Source organism: Malurus melanocephalus, unplaced genomic scaffold (assembly GCF_030028575.1).
Source record: "Malurus melanocephalus ecotype Western Australia unplaced genomic scaffold, MMel_1.1 scaffold_80, whole genome shotgun sequence".
Lineage (NCBI taxonomy): Eukaryota > Metazoa > Chordata > Aves > Passeriformes > Maluridae > Malurus > Malurus melanocephalus.
In genome coordinates, this window is record NW_026623312.1 from 2176495 (window position 1) to 2204417 (window position 27923).

The 27923-nt window shown below is 37.3% G+C and overlaps 1 protein-coding gene across 1 annotated transcript in view; it reads left to right on the plus strand.

Annotated features, from left to right (window-relative positions):
* Positions 1-837: 837 nt before the first annotated feature.
* The window catches only part of EFNA5 (ephrin A5), a 208342-nt gene continuing 181256 nt past the window's right edge, over positions 838-27923 (plus strand). The window contains exon 1 of the mRNA XM_057367534.1: positions 838-1031. Coding sequence (XP_057223517.1) covers positions 907-1031 — 125 coding nt within the window. The 5' untranslated portion in view covers positions 838-906. The remainder of the gene's footprint in view (positions 1032-27923) is intronic.

Sequence of the window (27923 nt, forward strand, 5' to 3'; positions counted from 1 at the left end):
TTCCGCCTTTGCTGTTGCTCAGTCCTTGGTGCATCCACCGCCCAGGAACAGGAAGGACAAGAAAACCACTCCACAAAGTCTCCTTCAAGACACTCTGTGCTGCAGAACAGGCTCCTCAACTCCATCAGCGCAGCAAGCAAACTCCTCAGGGCTTTTGCTTCTTCCCCTCCTCCCCCCCTCCCCTTTTTTTACCCCGTTTTTGTTTATTGCTTTTTTTGCGGGGAGCGGAGGGCCAGAAAGGAAGACACAAACTTTTTACTTTGAGATCTGCGGATACTTCTCGTCCCGTTCCCAGCCGGCGGCCTTTAATATATAGCAAGGACGCCCCGTGGGCCGCCAGGGGAAAGATTTCCTTCCCCTCCTCCTCCCCGCTTTTCTCCCTCGTCTCCCGTTCGTTCGCTCCTTCCATCCCCGCGCACTCCGGCGGTCAGCGCCGCCGGGCCCGCTCACAGTGGGTGGAGGAAGGGCTGCTCTCGCCCGCCCGCAGCGCCGGCGGGCCGGTGAGTGTTTTGCCGTGGGCTACGTGCGGGACTCCCGGTGAATGAGCACCATCCGCCGATTGCCGCCGCCGCCACCCGCCTCGGGCCCCACCACCCCCTGACGGCGTGAGTCCCCCTGAGGGGCCGCGGCTCGCCCTCTCCGCCGGCTGCCCGTCTCCGGCTCCAGGCGCCCTCCGCTCGCTGCGGCGCAGCACGCTGCGGAGCCCACCGCCTTCGCGCGTCGCTTTTTATTTATTCACCCCAGAATTCCCGCACGCCGGATCGGTTCCGCCTGCCTTCCTCCCCATTCTTCTTCTTTTTTTTTTTTTTTTTTTTTTTTTTTTTTTTTTTTTTTTTTTTTTTTTTTTCCTCCTTTGTTTCTTCATTTTTCCCGCATCCCGCCTCGCCTCGCCGCCGGCCGGGCGCGATGCCGCACGTGGAGATGCTGCTGCTGGCGGCCGCGGTGCTGTGGGTGTGCGTGCGCGGGCAGGAGCCCGGCGCCAAGGCGGTGGCCGACCGCTACGCCGTCTACTGGAACAGCTCCAACCCCAGGTACGCGGGGCGGCCGCGGGCGTGCACCGGGCGGGGGGTCGGCGGGCCGGCGGGAGCACGGCSGTGCATCGGCGCCGGAGACTTGTGTCGAGACACCGGCTGCAAGACGGAGAGGAAAACTTTTATTTTACGGAGGCTCAGGGCTGCAGGCAGCGACGGTGGGGCGGATGGCGAGGGTGATTTTCTCTCCTCTCTCCTTCCTTCCAAGCCTTCCGCGGGATCRGTTGCGGCCGGCCCGCAGGAGGCGGAAGGATGCGCTCCCGGCGGGTTACCGGCGCCCCTCGCCGCGGGGCAGCCCGTGTCCGCTGCCAGCCTTGCTCCGGAGGTCGGGAGGGATGAATGGCACAAGTAGCGATTCCCGGTGGTTTCCCGAAGGGTCCCTGCGGCGAGCGTGGCGCCCGCCGGTACCGGGGACCTGGCCCCAGGCAGGGCTCTGCGACCCCGGCGGGACCTCCGCGGCACCCCGGGCGAGGTGGCTGTCGGGCGGCTTTGCTCGGCCGTGCCCTGCGCTGCCCGCCCGACGCGGGGCTCTCCCGGGCGGGCTAGAGGTGAGGAAGCGAGGTAGGTACTCGTCCCGGGCCGGGGTCTGCCGGTGCCGCCGCAAGCGGGAGTGCGCATCGCTGAGGCCCCGTCGGGGCCGAGCGGTGCTGGCGCAGAAGCCCCGTTCCCCTCGCGCCGGAGGGCTCCTAGCACCAGGCTCACCAGGTTCAGCACTGGAAGGGGAGGTTTCACTTAATTTTTTTTTCCCTGGAGTTTCCCTCTCATTTAGCTTCAGAAAATTTCTCTCCTGCTCCAAATGGTAGCCATGTGTTTCGGTAAAATGTCAGCTGGATACTAAATTTTTTTACCTTGTTCAAGTGGATAGACTTACTTGGGGTTTTGTTTCTTTTTTTTTTTTTTTTTTTTTTTTTTTTTTTTTTTTTTTTTTTTTTTTTGATTGGGTTTTTTTTTTTTTTTTTTTTTTTTTTTTTCAAACTAGTCTAAGTAAATTTGGGGACATTTTATCTTAGGTTATCTCTTTTTTATGTTTCTGATACTGCTGTTTGGCTTGAGATTAGCACATTGATTTTTGTCACAGGTAATGTTTTTTAATAGATCTATGTTGCCTGCATGAAACTCCCCTACTTGGTATTCCAGAGCAGGTTCAAAATAGGTGATGCAGAAGTTAATGGGCAGAATTTTCAAGTGCCAAGGGTTAGCTAGTCTCTCCAGCACTTTAATACTGTGCTCCAGGTCAGAACGCCTCAGTGGTAAAAATGCACAAAAATAACAAGCACAAAAATAAACAGGCACAAAAATAAACAAGCACAAAAAGCTTGAGACAAAGAAACAAAACCAATGATTTTTGGAAATGATGAGCGTCTATGATTTTAAATATCTCTCTGTACATTTTCTACTTTTTACGTGTGTTACCTGAAAAAAACCTGCTCAGAGTAAAGAAGATGAAAAGTTACACGTCACATCACCCAAGAAAGAACATACATCCTAAAAAATTGCTTGTCTCTAAAGATTAGGTTTCTTTGTTGTTAGACGAAATGTAACTGCAAGGAGAAAAAAAGCAAGGAATATCCCCAAATCCCACTGGGTGAGAGTAGGATCGTTGGAGGAAATAGGTCTAATTAAATGTGTACATTGCTGACATAAGTTAAAATACTTCAAAAATAGCCTTAGATTCAAGATTTTTCACTTCTACTTTCTTATATGTGGTGAGCTTACACAATAACTGTATGTAGGTAAAGACAATTGAAGGTACAAGCAGTGCCTACCTAGTTGGTAGGTATTATACATTGAATTGTATTTACAAGAAATCTAGTAAATTAAATAATATTTTATTACTGTTAATGGAATCTCATACTAATCCAACATCAAACATCAGCAGACTGCAAAGGAAACTTAATTTTGTTATTCTTCCAAACAGTAGAAGAAGAGTTAATTTTAAGATGTTTCTAAACCTTTTGTTTAAAAAACAAACGTTTCTCCGTGCCCTAAAATACTTACTGCTCTCTTACAATGGATGTGTCTACTTGGATATGTCATGTTTATAAATGAGTTAAAAATATGAAAAAGAGCAGGGTGCAGATGCAATTCTCCTTTATTTATACAGCATGCCAGTTTGTGTGTTCCAGGTAACACAAGAATTACAGAAAACCAGGCAAACACCTGAATGGTAGGTGGAAGAGACCCAAAGAAAAGAAAGCACTTCTGTTTTGGGTTAGTTTTGGCAGAACCTAAGCTGAAGACAAAATTGTCTTTGGATATCAAAATTTTTAGAGCAGTTAAGAATGCAGGAATAACTTTGCAGTGATTTATCTGCATCCAGAGGCAGACTCAGGAGATGAACGCATGCAGAAGTTAGTAGAGATGCTTACTTGGTGATAACTATTTGAAATTAGAAGACACAATATACTGTCATTCTGTAAACACAAATACCCACATTGTGATTTAGCTTACTTTTTTATTGTACTTATTCAGAATTAACAAACTACCATGGAACTAATTAATTCCCTTTAAAAAAATGAAATACTGATCATCTTAATAATGATAAAGGCACTCTGAAATAAGGTTTTCATTTTATTTGTGAAGAATTAATAATGATTTTCCTTTAATAATGATTCTCTTCCTTCAGATTTGATTTTTTAATTTTTATGGGTATTAGATTCCATCAACTTACTGAAATATGTAAAGGTCTCATTCTTATTGAAAGACACATTAGCTTATTGTTGAGTGGCCCAGTTGATAAGTGCTCCTCGTGTGAGCAATGGGAGTCTATCAGCAAAATTCTAAATTGCTTGGTTAGTTACCAAAGTTCCAGTAGAACAATTAGAAAATGTTGTATGGTCATTATTGTCAGCATGCACGAGTAACAAAGTGGAGTATCCCTACAAAGTCATTTCGTAGAAATGTTTGAAGTATTGGCATTCCTTACTTTTCTTCTGTATTTAATTATCAGCAAACACCTACTGTAAATGTTACAGTCGAATTCCAGGTGGGAATACACTTAAATTTTGTTAAAATTTTGTTAAAATTCTGAAGTATAAATAAAAAAAAAATTAATCCTTTTTATTTTTTTTTTTGTATGGGAAAGGAATCCTCAAGTAAGCTCAAAAATGTGATTTCTTTTATTTATTTATGCAGGCTTAGAATTAAGTGTGCACAAAGTCTAACTGTCACCTTAAAGTGCATTAGTCTTTGAGCTTTGTTTGCATGTGTGCTCTTACATGGGACAGCAAACTATTATCATCAGGGAATATTTTTCTGAATACAATGCTCAGTTTTGGAATGGAKCATATTAATTTAATCCTAATTAGTAGTGTCCTTTTAATTAGAATTCAGACCAAACGTTGTGTACCAGGGCCAGATTTTGAAGCGGTCTACTTGCTTAGTGCCTGCTACTGCTTTTAATCTTGTCACAGTTCAGGCTGAACTACTTGTTGTAATTACTGCTGCCTTTCTCTGCTTGCCAGGAGTATGCTTTAAGATTATGGTTTATATTTAGGTATTTCTGTGTAAGTTGTTTCAGTGTCTGGTTATGTAGCTTCATAAATTGTTTGTTAGTTTCAGGGTGGTTAAAAATACTTGCATTGCAAGTCTAGTTTCTGGTCATACATAGAGGTCATAGCTTGTAATCTCATGAAGGCAAATTTTTTTTATAAGGACTATTATTAAGTTTGGCTGCATCTTATACAAGAAAATGGTGTATAAAATCCATTAAATAATTATTATAAAGACATGAGATGCTGATGTGTGTCCTCTTCRTGTATTTATGTGGATAACAAAAATCAAGAAATCAGATTATAATTAGAGAATTTAGGTACTGAAAAATCATTTCAACTTCAACYGGTGATTTCCCATAATTAAACTGAATACCATATCTTGGTCAGTATTGCTAGAGGAGTTTTTTTTTTTAAGGTAGGTATTTGTGAGCAGTGAACRGAAAAATGAGTGTTTACTTCTGAAAATTCTATGCATAGACCAGAATTTCACAACCTGGATTCCTCACCCTAAGCAGGTTTTGTAACTGAGTGTTTAGGCATTGTTTCAGAAAAGCATTTAACTTCTTTGAAATCAATCCTTATGCACGTAAGTCCTGCTGTAGTTGTGTGGGTGGATGGATGTGTGCTTAAGTGCCTCCGTAGGCCAGCCAAATGCACAGATTTAGTTTTGAGAAGCTCTGGATGTGGCAGCTCATGCGTACCTGGCACTCCTCGCAACGCACACATGGGCCGGGGGGTGTATCAGTGTTCCACCATCCGTTCGTACGTGTTTGTGGATTTTGCTATAGCGTGTTGTTTGTATGTGCTGAGGTCATGTGGCTGTTTTTTTGTTGAGTTTGTCTTGCTTGTTTTTGTTCTATAAAGATGTAGTTCTGTCCGTGTATAGAGTTAAGGGAAGCCATGCAGAAATGGCTGGAATAGGAAGAAAGCTGTTAGGCGTGTTTAGAACAGCTAAGAAGTTGAGCTGAAGAAGGGTAAAGTGAAGGCATTTACTTTGATGTTGGCATTATGTGTAAGTTTCATATGTCAAGAGAAGCGTAGGAGCCTAAGTAATTGGGGTATACATACACACACTTGTATATATGTTATGTGTAAATATAAACCTATTTTGAAACAACATAGCTTCCTTTTTGAGAGCATTTTATCAGGCAGCTTGCTCTGGGAGCTGAAGAAATCTCCGACTGGTTCCTTGTAATTAAAAGATCAGTAGTAGAACCTACAATTCTTTACACCTACTTTCTCTGCTTTTAATAGTTTCATTAACACCTCATGTCTCCAAAAGAACACTGGTGTTTATTTTAAAAGTGGATGTTTGAAACAGTTTGAAACCTATGGAAAAACTGCACAAAGAACAATAGTTTCACTGGCTTCCACCTTTGTATGAAAGGCACCTTGTTGAGTGGTACATGATCATCATGAAATGCTTTTTATTAAATCTTTTCCAAGTGCATGTAGTTGGGACACTTCATTTCATTCTTTCTTCTAGCCCTGTATGTTTTTGAGAAGGACAGATGAAGATGAGCCTTCCTTTCTTTCCCGTCTTGCTATGATCCCAGCAATCTACCAGCTTCACACTGAGCTGAGGAAATGAGTGAATGCAATTAGTCCTTCAGGATTCAAGGTCATTGTGTTTGTAAGGAGAGGCATATATAATGTATATGGCACATGCAATGAGAATATATATGCATTTCAGTGTTTGTATGTATGTACTTACATAGATATGCATATGTATGTGTATGTATGCACTGAAGTGTGTCATTGGGTGGTGATGTGGTGTAGAGTATGTCATGAATTTTGTGTGAGGAAAAGAATTCTGAAAATTAACTTTTTTGACTGATGAACTCTTTAAGTGTTTAGAAAATGGATGGAATTCCCATCAGATTTCCAGGTCTAATCTTCCAGCTAAGGTATTTTGTGTTAAAGTTCAAAGTAGTAATAAAAGAATTATTTGCAGATTCCGTGTTTTAATTCTTGGCCATCTTCCCAGTTTGCTGTTTCTTCACACCCTGGTAGTTGCTGGGTCAGTAGGTGGGCAGGTAGATAAGCCAGCACTCAGGCACACCGATGTAAAATGAAACAGGAGATAACATGAATGTGCTTTGAGAACTCTCTGGGCTCTTTGGAGTGTCTTGTGACTTCTTTTTCCAAAACAAATCTGTTGCTGGGCGAAGGAGTGCAGGATTGTTGAAATACTAGACTACCAAGAAATTGCATAAAGAAGGTTGGTCTTTGGGAACAGCTCAGAGAAGATGCCAACAAAGACACAACCTTTCCTGGAGAAACCAGGAGCAGACAGTTGTTTGTCCTTGCCTATGAGATGTGCCTCCATTGCTTTGGCTGTTTTTATTTTTTTTAAATGCAAATAGATCTGTGATTTTCTTCCAATAAATACTCTTTGCTCTGCTACCCAATTCTGAGYATTGTTTTTTAAAAAAGCCTTTACTGTCATTATTAATCTGACATTACAGTTTTCCTGAATAGTTTAATTCACTTTTTAGAGTAAAGGGCTCTGTTTAAGTTTTTGTTGCACTTGTGCTTAAAATTTAGTCAGTCAACAGCACACCAACATAATGAAATGAAAACGTTTGGTTTGAAATAAACAGACACGTTGCTGAAATTGCATTCTAGTGGCATTACAGTTACTGTGAGTAAGCCATAATGTAAGGTACTTCAGCACTGCTGAATGGAAGAATAGATTCATCCACACATTAGAAGTCTTCCTTGCATTTTTGCACTCTCCTTATTCATTGTAGTGTCTCCAAACTAGATTACGGTTGAGCCCATTTAAAATGGCAGGTATTATTTTATAGTGTGCAAACATGCATAGATATCTGAAATCCTCTTTTTTTAGGAAACTGAGGCCAGTTTGCTACGTTACAAAAGTGCAATTTTCCGTTCCTACACATATTAAAAAATAATCCGTGTTCAAAAGAAGTATTTGAAAATATGTGTAAAAGAAAACCCCTGCTGGTCTGCAAGGATTGAGATTGTATTTCTCTGCTGTAGAGTGCCAGAATTTCCAGTAAAAGAAAAATGCACCCCAGTATATAAATGATATGTATATATTTAATCTGGGGAAGCATCGTTTATGTTCTCCTATTGACGGGTTGATGAAATAAGTTGCTAGATCCTAGTTTTATGAAAAAAATGAATTTTTCACTATGGAGAGACGTAGTTTGGTCCATGTTCTGTTAACTGGTATGCAAAGAGCTTTGTGGCCATTTTTCTGTTTAAATGTTTGACCAGTAAAAATGCTGTCAAAAGAAAAATCAGCTAATGAGAAGATGCACAAGAGAACTGTTAATTACCAAGATCTGCTTGAATTGCTAATACCAATTAAAGCAAATTCTTCAGGTTCTGCAATTTTTATTTGAAAATTACAGTTCTTATTGTCACTTGCATTGTAATCTAGTGGAAGATTTTACCTATCCATGCTGACATATTACATGAAAAAAAAGGACCTTAGACTCACACAGCCTGTAAGTAGAGTATTAGTTATTTTTCATGTTCATTTTCTTTTCTGTCATTAGATCAGCATTGTAAACTGTTAGACAGTAGTACCTGCAGTAAGGAATCTCATTTCCCATTTACGACTGAATGACTTTATTTTTTGTTTGTTTTCATCAGACTTTTGAAGAGCCAACTTATTTGATAGGCACCATCTTTAGGTTTTGATTACTGCGATGAAATGGTGCACAGTGTAGAGAAGAAGTGATTTGTTTGTGAATCAGATGGTGAGGCAAAAAAAAAGGGGTATGAGATACATTTGCTTTAACGCTGGTCACCCTCTACTAAAACACATTTGTTTCATTCTGAAAGATTAAATTTGGACTCATGACATTTAAAAGGATGTGTGTTTTGACAATATATTTTGTGCCATAATTAATGTTTGCTGTGGAGCATTGACCTTCTTTATTCATTAAAATAATATAATACTTCCTCCCTGAAATAATTTAGTTTTCCTTGCTTGGGGGTGGATGCTGCAGTAGCTGGCAAATTCACATGGTGTGAGTYGTTCATCAGTAGTGGTTGAGGACTGCAGCCGTTCCCTGGTGGGTAGCAATGAATCACTACCTTTTTGCTTCTGTGGACTTCAAAGTAGCATTTTTCATATTCATATTACAATTCAGAAGAATTCTCTTCTCTCTACAGACTTTCAGATCACATTTTCTTATCACACAGGGACTTGCTAAGAAATATATAAATAGTTACAATGCTATTACTGTACACAGGATCTTTTGTTTTAATTTTTACTTTGAATTTGTTTCAAATTTGTAAATAAATTTGAGTATCTTTTCTCTGCCTTTGCCTTTGAAACTGGAGCTGAATACATTCTAAATCTTTTAATCAAAACTAAACAAAAAAATCTCCCCAATCTCTTAATGTTCAGTATTTTGTTAGTTTTGTACTGCTGTATAAATAGAAGACAGATTTTTTTGTGAGGAGACATAAAAACCCAAGTATTTTATTTACTTACTGCTAATTTTGATGATGATCTTTCTAGCGCAGTTGTCGATCTTCAATGCTAATTCATCAACATGGGGTAAGGACTTCTAGTAGATTTAATGATCTTGGGTTTCCTGCAATTGTTAAAKTTGTTCCAAGAAAATTTACCGATTACTGCTGTTAATGAGCAGGAAAAACAGCTGCACTGGGTTTTTGATTGGTGATGGTGATTGATTTTTTCCCCCACCTTATTTGATGTCTAATCAGATTTTTCAAAAAATAGTTATGTATTCATACAGACAGGCAGGGCATTTGGTGAGCAGAAGTTAACAAAGTTGGAGCTATCAATCCTGCTCTCTTTCCTATTGTTTCCAGAAAAGAAGGAAATAAAGAGAGACTCTGGAATTTGAAAGTATTGACCTTCTGACATGCACACACAGCATGGTCATTGCACTGGCACACAAAGTGCCTTAAGCCACCATAATGGCAAACTGCATTTTTGAAGYCACTGATATGAGAGCCAGCTGGATGGGGGATGGACGGCAAACAGTGATTCTGCAGCTATTTGTAAGTTACCACTTTAGAGCCAGACAGCTTCACTTTTATATTCCCAAACTTACCACTTTGGAATAATGTTGCTTTGTTCGGCTTAGCCAGGGATTTGTGACTGCTACATAGACTTAGAACCGTTTGGTCCAGATTTGTGTGGTCATTCTTCACAGAAATCTGCTGCACAGAGTAATTTCATTCATCTGAAATTATGTGGGGGAGGGATGAGAAACAGTGAAGGAACATTCAGATATAGCATTCTTCAAGGAAATTGCACATCCACATTAGTTAGTAACTTTTTAAAGCTTTTTAAAGATAAAGGCAGAGATTTGGATCAAACACTTAAAAGCCAATTCAGAGCAATGTCTTAAGTCTATGTGTGATGTGTTGGATAGGTTTTCCATGTATAGTCTGGAAAAGACCTAATATTTTATGTACTGCAACAGCTCTTACACTTGGCCCGTGTATTTATTTATTTATTATTTGTTTACACTTATTGCTCCAGTACAGTTTTACAGCTTTTTGCAGTTCGCTTGGGACTTAGTTTATTAAAAATTAGTGATCCATCACTAAGTGGGGTACAGTATAAATACTGGTGGTCCCAAAAGGGAGTTTTTGTGCCAAACCAAAAGAAATAATAGGGATACAAAAGCTGCCAAAAAGCGTGTCTCCCAATTGCTAATTAATCAGGCGAAAAAGCACCTCAGCAACTACAGCTGAATGTGGAACAGTTTATTGTAAATACTGAATAAAGATATTGTAAGAGGGCATAGCATCTCTTTGTTTGTAACTATGTGTAATTAAAAAAAAAAGTCAACTACGTGCTGGAGTCAGTGGGGATTTCTTTTATGTTGATGGAATTGTGAGTGGATAGACCTCTTTCAAAAAAACTTCATTCTAATAGCAAAAAAATGACCATTTTTTGATTTTCTTTTTGTCTGTTTCTGTCTCTTTGTGGTAATTAATAATAATAATATCTCTAGACAATAGCCAAGGCTTTAGAAAAGATGTTTTAAAAAACTTCTATCTTCAGTAATTGGGATTAAAAGGTATGATAGAAAAWGAACCATTGCTGTGAATATGTGGTATCCAAAGCTGCCAATCACTTTTGGCACAGCTCCCATCATGGTTGCTGTGCCCATAATTAAATGCCTGTCATTAGTGTATTTTTCCATGACATTTACAATGGAAAAGGCAAGGGGTCCTTACAGAACTGTGGCTGTCAGGGGAACAATAAAAACTAATTACACACTCCACTGTCACCATTGTCAGCTCTGCTTTTGGGGGCAAAGAACATGGAAAGTATGTGCCTAATAATTATATATATATATATATATATATATATATATATACACACATAATATATATAGAATTATATATGTATACAATGACCAGTTGGGGAAATTCAGTCCTAGTAAAGTCACATGTACTTGGAAGATTATTATTCTTTTTTCAGAAGATTTTAATTCTAGGGTTATATTTGTTACTTAACTTATGCCCCAGTTACATATACTTTTCCCTCTGCTTTTGAGCCACGTTTGCCTTTTTCTCATTCTGTCTTGCACACTTCGTGGTGAACAGAGCTTTCCAGTAAAATTGCTGCCATGAAGTCCAGTATTTGTCTGCATTTATTAAATGGATGGAAATCATCTTTTGTGTGCTTTTGCTTGTGTCTTGCATAGTAAACTGGATTAGAAAAAAGCTGAATGAAAGCAGCTGTTTTGCATATCCATGTTTTTTTTCTGTTTCCAGCCCATAGTGTGTGGGTTATCCTAAGCAAAATCAGGCTTAGATTTTGGTGTACTGCATAGTGACTTGAGTGAAATGTGTGCCTGTTTCATTTATTCATGCACACACATATCCAAATGTATGCATGAGTGCATAATTGCTGTGTGAATTAACTTAAAGCTGTTCTTAAAGACACTGAAAGACTGAAGTCATGCCTTCACACTAATATTTACTAATTCTATTTTTGCAGCCTGTAAAATGAGCAATTTATTATTTTTAGACATTTTTTAGGYGCTGATTTTAAAAGAATATATCCTCCAAACCAGAATTTTGAATATTTTGGTACCAAGCATTACAGACAGAAGCCATATAGGATTTTTTGAGACTGCCTGGTGCCTAACTGTCTTAGATTTTATTTCAGCTTTTTTTCACATATAGTTTCTCACATACCTTCTGAAAAATGGTTCCTTATAGTTGATTAAAGGAAAACTATTTAAATACATACCCTAGTTTTTAAAAGTAGTTGAAGTCAGTAGGAGCTGATGGGTGTTATATAAGTCTGTCTATTTATTTGAACTCTATGCCTTGACAGACACTGCAAGGTGAGATTTTTAAAATTTTTCTTTTAATACACTATCTATTGTTGGATTTTTATTGTGGTATTTTTGGAGGTATTCATATCCAACTTATTAATGCAGAAGGATTCTTGAGCTGCTTTGGATGGTAGTTGATTTAGGTCCTGTATTGATGATTTGATGATGCAGTGCTCTTAAATATTAATTTCAGTAATTAGGCTTGCCAGTTTTTGTGAGGCCAYGCAATCTGTGTGAATTGAGTCTAGTGAGGGGACACGGGACTGTAGAACCCTGTGGGTCTTTGATTGGGTTCAAACAAGTTCTAGACTAAACTTCTTTTTAACAGTTTTTGCAGAGTTAAGATCTCTACCTTTGGGAAGAGAGTAAAAGCAAATCTGGCTGAATGCACAGTGCTTTGCTGTCAGCCCTTTCACAAGTGAGAGTTGTCTTATATGCAATTAGCAGATCGGTGTTAGTGAAAATCTGAGGTGTTGAATGCCCTATATAGTGTAGCAGGGTTTGGTAGGTGCCAAAAAAACAAGTCAATTTAGGATCATGAAGGTAAAATGAATCAGATACAGTAGTGCACCACTGGGATACAGGTTTTGTGTGTTCCAAACCACAGTGTGTAATATACTGCTCTTTCCTTGGTGAGACAGTCCTTAAAGACTGAGTGGGTCTTGTCAATGCCCAAATAGGATGGAATGATTTCCTCACTGTAATAACTAAGGCACTGTGTTCAGGAAAGAGCTCTCTGTTTTCTAGAAATTAGAATAATAGTCTTCTATGAAAGAGAAGTCCATGGAGAATGCAACTTCTCCTTGAAAAGTCTGAATTATAAACCATGTAATTTAGTATCTGTTTACCAAAATGGTGAGCAGTTATTCCTGTTGTGTGGTACATCCCCTGTAGTTTGGGATTGCTGAGAAAGCAATTTTCATTTAATGGAGTATTAAGTATTACGTTTTTAATGGTTTCCAGTGCAACTTGGTTGTCTAGTAACTATGAAATAGAACGTGGTGAGTGGAAGACGCATCTTTGAAGAAAAGTGGCCTTTGTTAAATTTGAGAAAATACGTATTGATGAAATAAACTTCCATAAAATGAAGTCTTGCAAAAAATTCCCAATTCTAATTTTTAAATTGCATCCATGGTGTATGTTTGGAATTTGATCTTGATCAGTTGTCTCTGTTTTGGTAGACCCAGTTGAAAGACATTAGGCCCAGTTTAATATTATTTGCATGCATTCATAGTGAATTGCCTGCAATGTCTCCAGAAATCTTTGAGCATTTTATGTGTTGACTTTTAAAATACATTCCAAAAGTGTCTTGTGAATTTTAAATAACTTTTTGTGTTAATTTACAAGTGCTGTAAAGAAATGCACACACAATTTTATTGAGAAACTTACATCTTGAAAAAGTCCTCAAAGTACCTTTGGAAACAATAGCAAGAACACTTTCTGCAGAGCATGAAGGTTTTGTAATACTCATAATAGCTCAATTCTCACTTAAAAACATGACATATAAATCAGTTGCTAAAAATCTCTATTGTAGATGGTAACTTCGTTTGCAGAAGGGTTGAGAGTTTTGAGAGTATAAAAAGAGTCTTCATTGAAATAAAAGCAAAATAAAAATTATTTGCAGTTATTTGCAGTAATGAAAGTGGTATGAAATTTCTCATTAAGGCTAAGATTCATATTATCATAACAAGTGACAGTGTAGGTAAAGCAGGAAAATTAATTACAGAGGTAGATCATACTTGCATCTCATTATATTATGGCTAATCACTGCATTCAAATCCAAGCAAACCCTGTCTCTGTATCTCAATTACACAGAACTTGCAAAGAACACTTTATGAGGGGAATCTCCATATTCACTGCTTCTACTCCAAAGCACGATAGTTAGCTTTTATAAAAATAAGGGGTTTTTTTGTGATTTATAGCATCACTTTAATATTACTTTTTCATATCCTGTGTCTGACTGAACTACATTTTATAGCTTACTGTAAAAAGAAATCTCTGTTTTCCATTTTCCATACTAGCTGTCTTGATTTAGTGCTCATATAATAGCCTTCTTCAGAACAAAGCATTTGGAAGACTTTCTTAAGCACTTAATTTTAGGTGTGGATTTTGGAGGTAATGTATTTTTACTGATGAAAGCAATTTTGTCTTGGTAACTTCTCTGAGTGAATCAGATCATTGCAGTGCTCAATTAGAATTTCTGCACTCGTTTTTTTTTAATGTATGCCAGAGGAATGATTGCTGCTTCTTTACTTCATAGTGCTAGTATAGTGGATGCATACAAGACTTCATTTTTAGATTAGGCTTAGTATCAGGTAGGTTTTACCCAATCTTCCTGAATTAACAGTTTTCTTCTTTCAGATTCAATCCCATGCTTAGGACAAAATGTTGTCCACTTTCCACAATGTAATGGATATGTCAGAGACAAAAGGAATCTTGGTAGTGTCTTAGTCCCAAAAGTATGCAGTATACCCTGGTGAAAAGGTTCTGTGGTTTTCAGTTAAAAGTGCTAGAGATTAGTACTGTTACTTGTGATTCCTKTTAGGGATACATTTATGATTCGTTTTGGTCTGAGAAGAACTCCCATCTTTGAGAAGGAAGACAAATACTAATTTTTTATTTTTAAGATAAATTTATAGATTTTAGGAAGAACATTTCCTGCATTCCCAGCTATTGTAGTTGGCACCACTGCAGTAATGCTTTTATTTAAATAATGTATCAGAGGAAAGAATGTTGTTTACTCAGATACTGGAAATAAACTGTGAGTAGTGTTCTGCCGTATTTATCTAATGAGCACAGGGTAAAAGAAATGGCAAGGTARCATGCTCTGACCAGATGCGGTGCTATATTTGTATGAAATTCACATTGAGTTTACTGAATCAGGGTGGGTGCTCTTTTATTTTTTTAACTTGTGGTAATAAAAGAGAATGAAGTAATATCAGCTATTCAGTTAAGTTTGCTATGCCTCATTCTCTTTTTTTTTTAGTTCCTTTCTAAATTTCAAGAACATAACTAGTAATCCTAAGATGTATTGAAAAATGGAACATGATTAAATCTCTAAAAATTTTTACCTTGCATTTTCATTTACCACTTCTGCAAAGCCCATTGATTTTGAGTTTTATTTTGATTGTTGTTTACTGAATGTTTACTCCTCATCAAAACTAGAACTTTGAACAGTTATATATTTCTTTGTAAAACTTACTTATCCATATATTGATTAAAATTTTCACCCTGCTTAGGAGATTAGGATAAGGTTATATAAAAGATGAGTAAGAAAAGTTATAAATTGAACATGGTATCAAAGTACCCCTACTTATTTGAGAATTGGAAGCCTGTTATTCTGTGTCTGTTATTCTGAACTTTAATAAAGAAAGATCTTCTAGTTACTTGAGAGTCTTACGTTTATGATTTCCCTAAATCTGACTGGTTTTTTCAATACTTTTGATGCTTATAAGCTTTCCTGCATTTCCTTAAAGCAAGAGGAGTAGAATTGGAAATTCCATCTGATGTTGACAAATTTTTCAAATCCAAGAAATTCAACATTCTCAAATGAAGCAGCTTGAACATTCAAAACTTCATGCATCTGAAAATTGAACATGCAAGGTGGAAAGATGCATCTGTTCTGCTGTTGATGCCCTTTAACCACGGGGCTGACATAAAATGTTTTTTTCCAAACGATCCTGACACATCTGAAGCTAAAGCTGTAATTTTTCCTGTTTTAACAGTAGCTTGTCACACTCTTTGACTCAAAACTTCCAGTGGAATCTAACATGAGAGAGCATGTTGAGACAGGACTTCAACCACTCTAAACAAAAAATTGTATAGCTGCCTTTCACTTTGAACAGGTAAATTATGATTGTCAGTCCAGTTGTATTTTCCTGTCAGAAATGTAATTTTTGGGAGGAGGGTTTTGTTTTTCTTTTTTTTTTTTTTTGTTTGGGTTTTTTTTTTTTTTTTTTTTTTTTTTTTTTTATTGTTGTGGAGAGTAAGAGGGGGAGCTAAAGAAGAAGCACCTGAATTGCACCCTCAGTTTTCCGCCAGGACACGCCTTTTGATTTTGTTGGTTTTGCTGCAATTCTGCAAGCTTTTAGAAATAAGTGAATGCTTTTACAGAAGTATGAGTGCAATGCAAAAAGAAAAACAACCCTGAAATTTTAGTGAAAGAAAAAATTAGTTTATTTAAAAACATCTAAGTGTTTGCTGTCATTACGTGTGAAGCCATCCATTGTTTTGGATGCTAGTTATTTGCATCTTGCATGTGACTTTGGTCCTTAATGTGAAAAAAGACAGTTATTAACACTTATTTCTGTCTTTGTTTACTTGGTAAGCTGAAAATGTGTTTCTTACTTATGATTTTTAAACTTCAGGATGTTGTATCTGTCGAAAAGGATGCATTGGTATGATCTATGGTAATGCTGTAGTTTGTGGTGATGCTGTGACCTAGGTGTTACCAAGGGAATGAGAGCTTTAGATGAGGTGGGGTTTCTTTGCAAACTTCCTTTACTTGCATCCTTCCTTCCTTTACTTTAAATAGATTTGTGTCTAGTAGCTGCCCGATGTGCAATTTTCATACTTTGCTAATCAGCTTTAGGGGAAAAACTGCTTTCCTAATTACTCTTCAAGCATAAGGTTTTATATTGTAGAGTGTCCTTTTATCTTTCCTGTCCCCCTTCCCTTCCCTTTTTTTTTTTTTTTTTTTTTCTTTTTTGCTTTTTTTTGTTATGTGACCATGAATATTTACAAGAAAAAATATTTTTGCTTGTAATTTGTTTATCCATTTAATTTCCCCTTGTACAAATAAAATCAGGGAAGGTCCAGGGGTTCCCAACTAGTAGTTCTGCCTGGAAGGAGCCATGAAACTGTGGCTTGAAACTGCAGTAAATATTGATTGGGTCCCTGAGAAGAGCCTTGCTCAAAGCTCACTCTGAAGACTTGAAAGGCACCTATTGTTCTTTCTTAGTCATTACTCCATAGCCAAGGCTAAAGTATACAAGTGTTAGGAGAAGAAAGGCTGTGGGGGAAATTAAACAGTGAATGCAGCTGAAGGGGTAGCTACTCAATGTTGAGGGAAGGGAAGCCTCCAAGAGGAAAGGGGCAAAGGCTTGATGTGGCTTGTATAAAGCTTTGCAGGGATGGAGTGCCCAAAATGTTCCTCTTCATGTGTGAGGTGCTAGATGAACATAGGTTTAGTGTCACTTAGGTGGGATGTGGAGAAGAGGGACAGACTTTTTGCTTTGAGGAGTGGTGCCTCCTGAAGATTCTTCAATCCTTTGTGAGCAAGAAAGCAATAAAGATATTGGTCAGCTCTTGCTGCCTCACAGTTTGAGATCCTAATCAAAGCAGTGATGAATGAAGTATTTTGGAGGGTTTAACCAGTGTTGTTCCGTTCTGTGTAGCTGCTGCTTGGCTGTACAGAAGAATGGCAAAATGCAGAGGGTGTAGTTTAATTTGGCTACCGCTTTTCATTAATTCATTTGGAAACAGCTTGGCAATAAAATGTGGACTGCAGATTGTTGTACTTTCCTTGCCCAGTCCATCCTCCTTGGAGAAACTTTTGCCAGCCACTGCCTGGTGAGTGACGGACCCTTTCTTTAAGGTGCAGTGGGGAGCTGTCTGATCTGTTTCTACTTTCCTGTCCCCTTTCTGTTTTCCTTGGAAGCATTTTTTTCCAAAGTCCCTTTAAATTTCATGTTTGTCAGAATATTTTACCTCTTTATGGGATGAGTACTTACGTTGAGGGGGCAGGTAGTACAGCCTACTTCATTAGTTCACCTGACTTGAATCTCTGTATGCATATAGATCCCTGACTTGCTGTGTTGAAAGTGGAATTCATCTCGCCAGGCTTCCTAGCTCCCTCCCTCCCCTCCTGCCCAAGAAAAGCCTTCCAAGAAAAAATAGGATTAGCATTGTACCTGATGCCAGTTTTTTTTTAAAAAAAAAACAAAAAACAAACCACAAACTTTCCCTGCTGATTAATTTTTGCTTCTAGATTGGTGCTCGTTAAATATGATGAAAGCAGTAACTCATACATTTCACAATGGTCACCTGTCCTCCTCCCTTTCTATTTTGTCTCAGTTACGTTCTCCATTCCATCCTGTCCTTCAGTCTAGATGAAGGAAACTTCAAAGGACCCATGACCTCCTTTTATTCCAACTTGCAAGAAAAAGCCTTGCCCTCTGTGTTTCAGGCTACAGGAATGACAGTGTATCTATCTCATTATTGTAAAGCATATTGGGATATTTTGAATATGAAAGGAGCTGTATAAAAGCGAATTCTGTTTACTTTACCTCAGATGGGAATAGGAGTGTCTTGTTACTGCATTAGTCCTTTATCTAAGAAGGAGAAGTGCTTGACAGTGTTCTATAACAACGAATCTGCACTGTGTTTTGCTTGCACCCTCCAGCAGCAGTATAACAGGAAGAAACACAATCTCCATGGGTGCGGTAGAGGAAGTTGAGACAAGGATGGGCATTGCCTAAAATATAAAAATACTGTTGATGAGAAACTTGAAGTTCGATGCTTTAAACCTAGCAAAAGTGTTTTTCAAGTTGATAGAGTGCAGTACTATTTCAAAGTGAGAAAAGATGACTTTTGATGGCTGGATGGCACGTTATTGTAAACTACTATGGAACAATGATTGAAATTTTAGTTTACCGGAATTTTATTGGAGGTTGGCTTATTTGGTGCTCAGGTTGCTTGAAGGTATAAAATCTGTTTGGTTGAAGTACTGTGTTGTCACCCCACTGCAAGAATTTTTCTCCTTTTTGCCTCTGACACAAAGCATATTTACCCTATGTAAATATTATATAATGATAGTCAGAGCCTGTTCACAATCTTTTACGTGTTGTGTAGTTGAGATATTTGTAGTTATGGTACAACAGAGGAAGGTTTATTGTTTTGTTTTTTCCATCAGTGATTCTGTGCTCCTTTGAACCTGCATTTTAGTCACTTAATAAATTTACATCATGTTTTTCAGTTTTAACCATTTCTTAGGTTTAGTTCTGCCTTGGATTTTAAAGCAACAGCTGGAAAATATATTTTACTGAAAAACTCTGCATCACAAACACCAATTAGAAAAACGCCATAAAAAAGAATTTTTGTGTATGCTGCAAATGCAACGTGACTTTCAATACAGCCCGTATAAGGCCTTGTCTGGGCACTTTTCTTTCCTTTTGTTTTTTTAAAATACTGTTCTCATTTGGGTTTATGCCTGCCTTCATCTAACAATAAATTTCAATACTCAGATTGATACTTTACAGACAGAAAAATTCAGGATTGCTGCTTCTGCAACAATCAGAACAATTCTCTGTTCCATAAGATGTAAGGTCTTTATTTTAAACTTAAAGCATTGTATATGGCRGTGCATAAAATACCTACATTTTGGAACGGTTTATTGTTAAACTTGGAAAATTACATATTGTTTCTTTGTACTTGCCAAATTACCTAATCTAAATCATATTAATTTGTGAATTGACTAGCATTTACTAAAAAAGAATGACCAATAAAATGTATTTAAGTGATGATTCTTTCAGTCCTGTGCTGAAAAGAAAAATYAAAATGGGGTTCCCTCACTACTCTAGCTGAAATTTCAACTGTAACCATGTGTTTTCTGGAAAGCGTACAAGTCTCACTTTTTTTTTTTTTTTGTGTCTGCAATGCTGTGTTTGCCTTAAAGCTCCATAATGCAGCTTTGTTTTTTATGCTAACATTCTAACCAGCTGTTTCCCCATTTTAGCAGAAGTTGGCTTGAAAAACAGATAGTTATGGGTACTTACTATTGTACACTGAGTTTCATTTGTTTTCTTCAAACTTCTTTTATTACGTTATTCTGTAAACATTTATCCTAATTTCAGGTAAGTACCATGTTAATGCAAATAACTGTACCATATTAATGCAAAATACTCTCTTTCATAAACAGTCATGCCCTCTGAATCTCTTAGAAGTTCTCCATTTACCTTTCCTGTTTTATAGTAACAAAACTTTTAAATGGTCAAATATTATTATAAAATTAAATTGATTTATTGCAATCTTTTTATTTAATTTTTAAAAGAAATATCTAATTCTGCCAGGGTTTTCTTAAAAGAACCTCTCAGATAAAATGCTGTAAAGGCTGGGAGGAGTGCTGTTTCTCCAAAAATCTTCTTAAGAAGGGTGTTTTATTTTACAGTAGGACTTGGCAAAGAGCAGGAATTTGTACAAAGACTTGTTAGGAGTGTCTGCATCTCCACAAGGATTGAAGCAATGGATGAGTTACATTGCCTCATGCTCTGCTAACGGTTCACACCTTTCACATCGAACAAGAGCTGGTTGAGAACAAAGCATGAAAACCCCTCTTCATCTGTGCAGGTGCTGATTTTCAGTTCAGCTTCACTGTAAGCCGTTTCCTGGGTTTTTTTTTGGTGCAGCCTATTTCCTGTGGCAATTTGGTCTTTTGATGAATTAATTTAATCCCAAAAGAAATAGTAAATTGCTGTTTTCCTGGGGTACAGGGTTTGTGCCCAGCCAGTTCCTTGCTTTGGACAGGTGAATCAGGGATGTACACAACCTCCTAACTGAACAGTTGCTGTGTCTTTCCCCGCTATGTTACAGCTTCAGAAAGGAGATGAATTTTATGTTTTTCTATATTTGTTAACCAGATTCTGCACTGACTTGTTGTATTTCTGACTAATGAGAAATGTAGGAATGAGGTTTAGAGCAACAAAGCTTAATTTAGCTTGAAAACAATAGCAGCCAATGGTACTGTAAATGGGTAAAATKATTTTATTTCTTGACTGGGTTTCATTGTTGCATTTCAGAACAAGAAGTTCAGGACAATACATGGATGTATGTTCTTATTGTGATGCATTTAAATTATTCTTAGTAAGAATTATTGTAATTGCTGCTTCTGCCCACACTGATTATATGGATATATGTCCTGAATGTATATTTCATATTTCTGTTAATTAAACCAATTAAATAAAAGCAGTTATTGCTAAGCTGTTACTTTTAAGTCAGTTTCCTTCTGTTTTTCCATACTCTTCACATTTGTGTGTATGCCTTCCTCRTTTAATGTAACAATTTCAATATTATGAGTTGCATTTTAGAGCTAGAAAAATTTAGGGTGCAACAATGAAGGTTCTTTTAGCATTAAAATTTGCTTTCTAGAGTCCACAACATGCTTGGCCATTTTCTTTTGCAAAATTACTTACCCTTTTGCAAAGTACTAGAATGGTTCTAAAGCAATTTGCAAAATTACTTACCCTTTTGCAAAGTAATATATGGCTCAGTAAAGTATGAACCTAACAGGGTTCTGAATATCTTCATTGTAATTTATAATTGCTTATCTGAGCTAGAAGTTCAAAACAATTTAGTTCTATGTAATTTTTGTAAATAAAACATGAAAGTGTTTGTTTTATCTCTGTGCATATTATGTATAAGCCTAAATCAGTCTTAAAAAGCAAGTGCTAGAGAGGAYGTACGCTGATTTGACACAAGGATTCCCTCTAAAACTGCAGTAATTCTGTCTCATGGGATATCAAAATTGGGACGTGTTTTACGATGATCTGAGCAAGTTTCAGTAGATTAGATTCGTGATACCTGGTCTATCATTCTGCCTTAATGGAGAACAAAAAGAGTGATAGAGACTCATATCTGTACGCTTAACACATCATATTTAACCTAATTGGTCAAATGATTTCGTTTTACCAAAATTCTGGTCTAGTATCTGTTAAAATACTTGGACGATGTCATTCAAGTACCTGTCTGATCAGGCACCTCTCTGAAGTACAGTGACGTTGCAGTGTTTTAAAACATTTTGAATTTTTGAAGGGCTTGTTTTATAGGTATTCGTTAAGATATTTTGATGCTTGTTCATAAAATAATTTAAAGAAACTTACAATTTATAATAGACTCTGTCATGAATCATCAGGAAACAGAAGTGATTTGATTTTTCAACCTGATCTTTTACTTGAGCAGTCAACATCTGACAGGCTTGGAAACAATACTTATTTTCATGTATGGATATTGCAAATGTAATGCCTCAGAATGCAAAATTTACAAATTTTTGCTAGTGAACAGATGTGTCATTTTATCCTTAGGGCTTTAGATGATGAATTACATTAATTCTTAGGCTTTCAACTTTATTAATGCAGAATTCTAAAATTCTGGCCTCTACAATATAGTTTAAAACTCTGTTCTGGAGATATGCAAATTGCACATTCAACTTCAGTTTTGAGTGTATTTTTGTACTAGAATATAGCGATTGGTCAGCTCATAGTCTTCATTTCCTTCAGCCTCTGTTTTTTACATAGGTGTTCAAGAATGCCTTTTCAACAGCTTGTCTAAATAATTGCTGAAATGAGAGAAAGCTTCCACTGCTTGGTGAATTGTAAAACACACACAAATCCCTGCACTTTGGAAGGCTAAAGCATTTCATGAAGGTTAATAGAAAATAAAGAAGTGTAGCAACATAGTGTTTGTTTGAAGAATTTGAGCCAAGGTGTCTATTTATCTCTAATGGAGGATGACAATGAAGGATTTAAGAAGTCACCCCACTTATTGTCTCAAACACAAAAGCCTTCCGCCTGCATCTTTCAACTTGCTTCACCACTTCTGAAGAAGCAGTRGGCAAACTCCTGAATTTTTATTAATCAGCTTAACCTAATGAGATGAAAAGACCTTTTCAGAATTATGGGGGGGAGAGATAGACAGATACAAGAAAACCATTTTTGAATGCTTTCACATCCAGGAGTTTTCTTCATACCCGCTGTGTAAAGGCAAGCTCAGTTCTGCTTCTGTCTCCCTTACCTGCCTGCCTTCCTTCTTTTTCCTACCTAATTTTAGATCTTATGTAAGCATATATTCATGATGTGTTCCCCCCACACCCCGCCAGGAGAGAGTAAGAGGAAGACATTATGAGGATTTGGGTGGAGATACCTTTGGGAACTGAGGCAAGAAAGCCTAAGCTGATAAAACGTGACTCTTCTGATGGCGGCCCTGTTTGGATAGCTTGCCTCTTCTAAAGTCTTCTTTTCCTTTCCCTCCCTCCCCCCAGCTCCCTCTCCTTTTCTCTCTCTTGTCAAACCCACTTCATAAATGGTAGCAGCTGGAGATCTTTTTAGTGGCATTCAGGGATTACTGCCCTTCAGGATTTTAATAAGCCCCACTGCCTGAAATGTCTGTGAGGGTACTCTCTGAGACAATTACCATTCAGGGCTGGGATTGAGGGCTCTTCATGGCCCAGATGGCCAAGGGGCTGTGCATGGGCAGATAGCCTTCTCCAAACAACAGATCAGTGGAGCAAAGAGAGTGTGTGGGCCTTTGATTTTTCTTTTTTTTCTTTTTTTTTTTTTTTTTTTTTTTTTTTTTTTTTTTTTTTTTTTTTTTTTTTTTCACTTGGCTAGGTTGAGAAGTGGGGAGAAGGAGAAAAGGAAGTGAATAAGGGGGTTCTATCACTTTGCAGCTAATCAAAGCTAAGTTTGCTCATCCTCTTATACATAACTGGATTTAAACTGTGACCTCTTAAGAACTGCAATTTGAGGTTACATATCCCTATTCATGGTAGGGCAGCTGCTCTTTGTAATTTAGAAATACAATGCCCATGATTATGAGGAGTTTTKCTTAGCTGCCCTCATAGGAAGAAATAACCTGAAAAGGACTAGAACAAGATCTCTTCTTATTTTAGAACTAGGAACAGGACGAAAATTGCACGCAAATCTAATTGATAGCTGTGGATGTGTGAGGCAGTCTGGAAAATGCAGCTGGTTAACAGAAAGCAAATGTTTAGCTGCAAGGAATTGGTCATTTACGTTTGCTTTTACCTGCAGTGTGGTATGGCTTCCAGGTGAAGCACATAGAAATCAATGGGTGGACTTCTGAAAAGGCTTTATAGCCACAGAAATAAGAGAAGTGCATGGGCTAGGAGGGAAAGTTTGGAGTTGTTTTTTTGCTCCACAGTAACTTAAGGACTTGAAAAGCCAATTTCAGTACAGCCACAGCTCTTGAGTCTTGCAGTCCTGTGCAAAAACTGGAAAATGTGGCTTATTAGGTGAACAGCTGTTCCCTGTCTGGATGGACAGACATTAATTTTTTAATCTCTGGACCCCCTGATGTCAGAAAAACMAATTTGTGCCTCTCCACATTAAAGTTAATATTTGTGATACAGAGCTCAATTGCTACCCATTTGCTTTTGTCTAAATGAATACTTCATTCATTTAGATAATATTTATTAAGAAAATAAAATGCATCATGAAATAAAGGAGAGAAATTGCCTTAAATAAAAAGCATATAGCTGGACTGTCTTATGGCTGAATAGTTTGGATGAATGGGACTAATTTTGTAGGTATTGATCCTGAGGATTCTTCTCCTATATCCCGTAAACCGTAGCAAGTTAATCTGTGGAATGGCTGAAACTGCAAATCAAACTTTTAAACAAGTATTTGACTGATCTCTCAGAAAAATAATAGAAATGAATTGGTGAAAAAATTTTGCATGCTGATAATGTATATACAAACAACTCTTGTTTCATCAATTGCTGATTTCAAAGAATTGAACCAAATTAAAGCAGGATGATAATGTCTTACTCTGGAAAGTGTGGTGATGGCTAGGACACACAGTCAGGTTCTCCTGTTTGTTTTGACACTTCTGAACTCTTCCTCCTTCCTCTTAATATTCAGGACTTCTCAAGTAATGTAGTTGTGTTGAGGAACACCTCTGCAGTTAAGAAATCATTTGTAACAGAAATAGTAATGCAGGAAGACATTTCAACTCATTAAAATAATTGAGATAATCATGGAAGTGGATAAGGTGAGTAAAACCTGTGCAGTTTTAAAAAATAATAGCTTTTTACATATTATTTTTTGGTCCTCAAATTTAATTGGCATGAGAGACAGCATAAATTAGAGCAGTTTATTTAACACTGACACTTCAGTCTTAGGTTTAGCTTGGATTGATAAGACTGGACAAGCTTAGCTGAAGACTACTTGTGCATGTATGAAACAGTATTTCTAAGACTTTGGTGTACACAGTCTGACTCTTCTGAGAGACGCAGCAGATGCACTTCTCCATTTCATCTGTGGTTCCAGGGTGTGTAGGTTAATGCTGGAGCATCTAGGCTCTTATTTTGATTTACATGTGCAGTGCTACAGATAGTATAAACTATGCTCTTCAAGGACATGAATGTGATTCACTAGTTGTTTTAATATTGGGTGAATAAAAGACTGCACTAAGAATGTCATGTTGAATCAGGCTAAAACTATTTAGATGAATCAAGCTGAAACTGCATGCAGGACTATTTACAGTAATGGTACTGTGTTTTGTGTGTAAATGTAACGTTATAGTTGCGTAATGGGCTCCCATTTTTAATTTTTATTTTGGATAAATTCAAAAATTTGGAAAATTTTGAAATATTTCAACTTTCTGATAAAYGTGTTTTGCCATGAATGGTGTATTTTCAGGAGGACTTTTGGTCTTTTAAGTGCCTTGTGCATTTCATCACCTCTGAGTCTTGTTGCAACATTCAGATATTGATAAAAATAAAAATTTAAGCTCCTGTGTGATATTTTCTATTCAAGATAAATGATCATGTTCTTCAGATCATGCTCAACATTTAGGATGTTCAACATCAGGGTTACTTCTCAGCCTTCAAAGTTTTACCAGTTCTTTGTTTTTTTTTGTCTCTTTCCCCCCAATACTAGGATAGGTCTCATTTTTAGTGCCATAAAGAGGTTAACTTCTCAGCCACTATCTTCTATCAGGATTCTCAGTTAATAGCAAAGCATGCTAGAGACCGATGCCCAGATAGGACCAGAAAAACAGATTCCAGACTAGAAGGCCCATTTGTAACATATCTAAAGCATAAAGAACTGAAATATTCTTGCTCCCTTTCCTCCATCTTTGAGCATGATGTGTCTGATTTTAGTCTTTTCACTTTTTTTTTTTTTWTTTTAGTGTCAGCAGACAATGTATGTGCAGTAATTTACCTGACAGTGTCTACTGCAGCCCGGTCTGATGAAGTCACAGAACAGCATTACAGTGTTTTTCTAAATGTCATGGGCATTTAGCTAAGGGCTCCTACAGTCTGAATGGATTCTCTCCAGTTTTTGTTTTAAAAAAATTGTAACCCTTAAATAGAATTTTTGCATTTTTCTAGTTAATAGTATATGCTGTGAAGTAATTCCTGGATGTTAGTATTATAAAGGCAGTTGTATAAAGAAAATGGTTTTCATTTGTCAACACTTCCTGTTCTGTGTGTTTTGTGTTTCTGAATAGTTGCAGAAATAATTGTGAAAATACTTCTAATTAGCTTGGATTAGCTGGATAAAATAAAACCAGAAAAAAATTGGTCAGTAGGCTATTGCCATAATTTGTAGGTACTATTTATATTTAGCTAGTGATCTTAAATCTCATTCTAGTGGAAGCAGTAGTTTAACATTCAAATATAAATTATTTTATTAACACATATTTCCTTCTCTGTTGTTCGGTTTAATTACAGGATTCCATTCTATAAGTGATAAAAATACTAAATAGTTTCACTTCAGAACTTTTAAAATTTTGGGCTTATGTCTCATGTCTTTAATTTTCTTTGTGTTTTTAGGTTTCTGTTAAGGGAGAAAGGTGTTGGTATCTAAACGTCTCCATGAACACATCCAGACCATGCTGTTTAAAGTGTTCTCCTGCAACAAAATCTGATACACTGTAAATGGACAATATTTTTTTTAGATGTCACTAGGAAATGAGAGGATAATATTAGTCTCAGTAAGAGGAAAAATTAAGGCAATCCTAAAAATACAGATATTCAGCAGTTAATAGAAATATTTTTTAAAGCATTCTATATAGTTTCCCTTTGCTCTGTTTGGATTTGTTAAATTGACTTTTTTTTCATTTTATGAATTAAAATCATTTTCTTGTGTAAAAAAATAAGAAAGTAATTTTTAATGCCACATGAAAGGGTATGGGGGAAAATGTTTCAAAGAATTAATCCAAGTAAAATGCTCTGACAACCAGTTGTGTCCTTGATATTGGTTCTGGTTTTATGCGTCAGTGAACAAAAGGCACTTAATTGGTGTTTATTCACTCCAAGTGTCTCAAACAGTAAACAGGAATAAAATTGTTCCGAAGTGTCTGCACGTGATTTCCTCCCAACTTGCCATGACTCCCTGGCACTTCTGGTTTTGTCGGATTATTAGTCTGAGAAGGAAGAGATAAAGCATTTCCTTGTATTGAATTTGAGCACGCTCTGTGCTTTGGGCAGAATCAAATATTAAAGGCTGTTTGTGATCTCACAGATGAATAGGACAGGCAAACTTTCGCACGCACATAGAAGTGGGGAACAGAGTGAGGTAGAGGCACCTAAAGGATCCTGAATTTAGGAGGTTTGTTCATGGCTGTATTTTCTTCCCACATATAGGGATGCTCTGCCCACATGCTTTTGAATGGCTGCTTTAATTATTTTTCTAAGTGTCTCTGGACCAAATGTCCTTCTGTTAATCCTTCTATTGACTACCTTAATAAACTATTTCATAAACACAATAAACATATGAACATAGCTAATTGTAATGACCTCTTCCAGTCTAACATTCCTGAAACAGAGGAACCTGCATACTCCTTCAAATGACAGGGTGTGGATGTAGTGCTCTCATTTTCATTAATAGAACAGATTAATTACAGTCAGGAAGGAGAGCAATAAATGATAGAGCCTACTCGGGAAAGTAAGATACTTTGGGGTACTGTGGCTAAAACACAAGGGTTGGAGTGTATCATACATTTCATTTCTCATTTTTTGTAAATACATAAAAGTTTCATAACAGTATACAGTCATTATGTATGTAGAGAGGTGGCCAGAGAAGGATTTCTGAAGYGTTGAGTAATGTTCTTAATACCTATAATACTACACAACTGGTATTTGTCTTGTAGAGGGATGTTGTCTGTGGCAATCCTTCTTTATTAAAATTACCTTGCACGTTGGCTCACTGTTGAGACCTTCCATCCCATGGATGGCTGGTTTTACAAGTTTGGCCTTACCTGTCAGCCTGTCTATGTGGAACCAAACTGAAATGTATCCATACCACTTAGTGAGAAACTTTTTCTTAAGTCTAGGGAAGTCT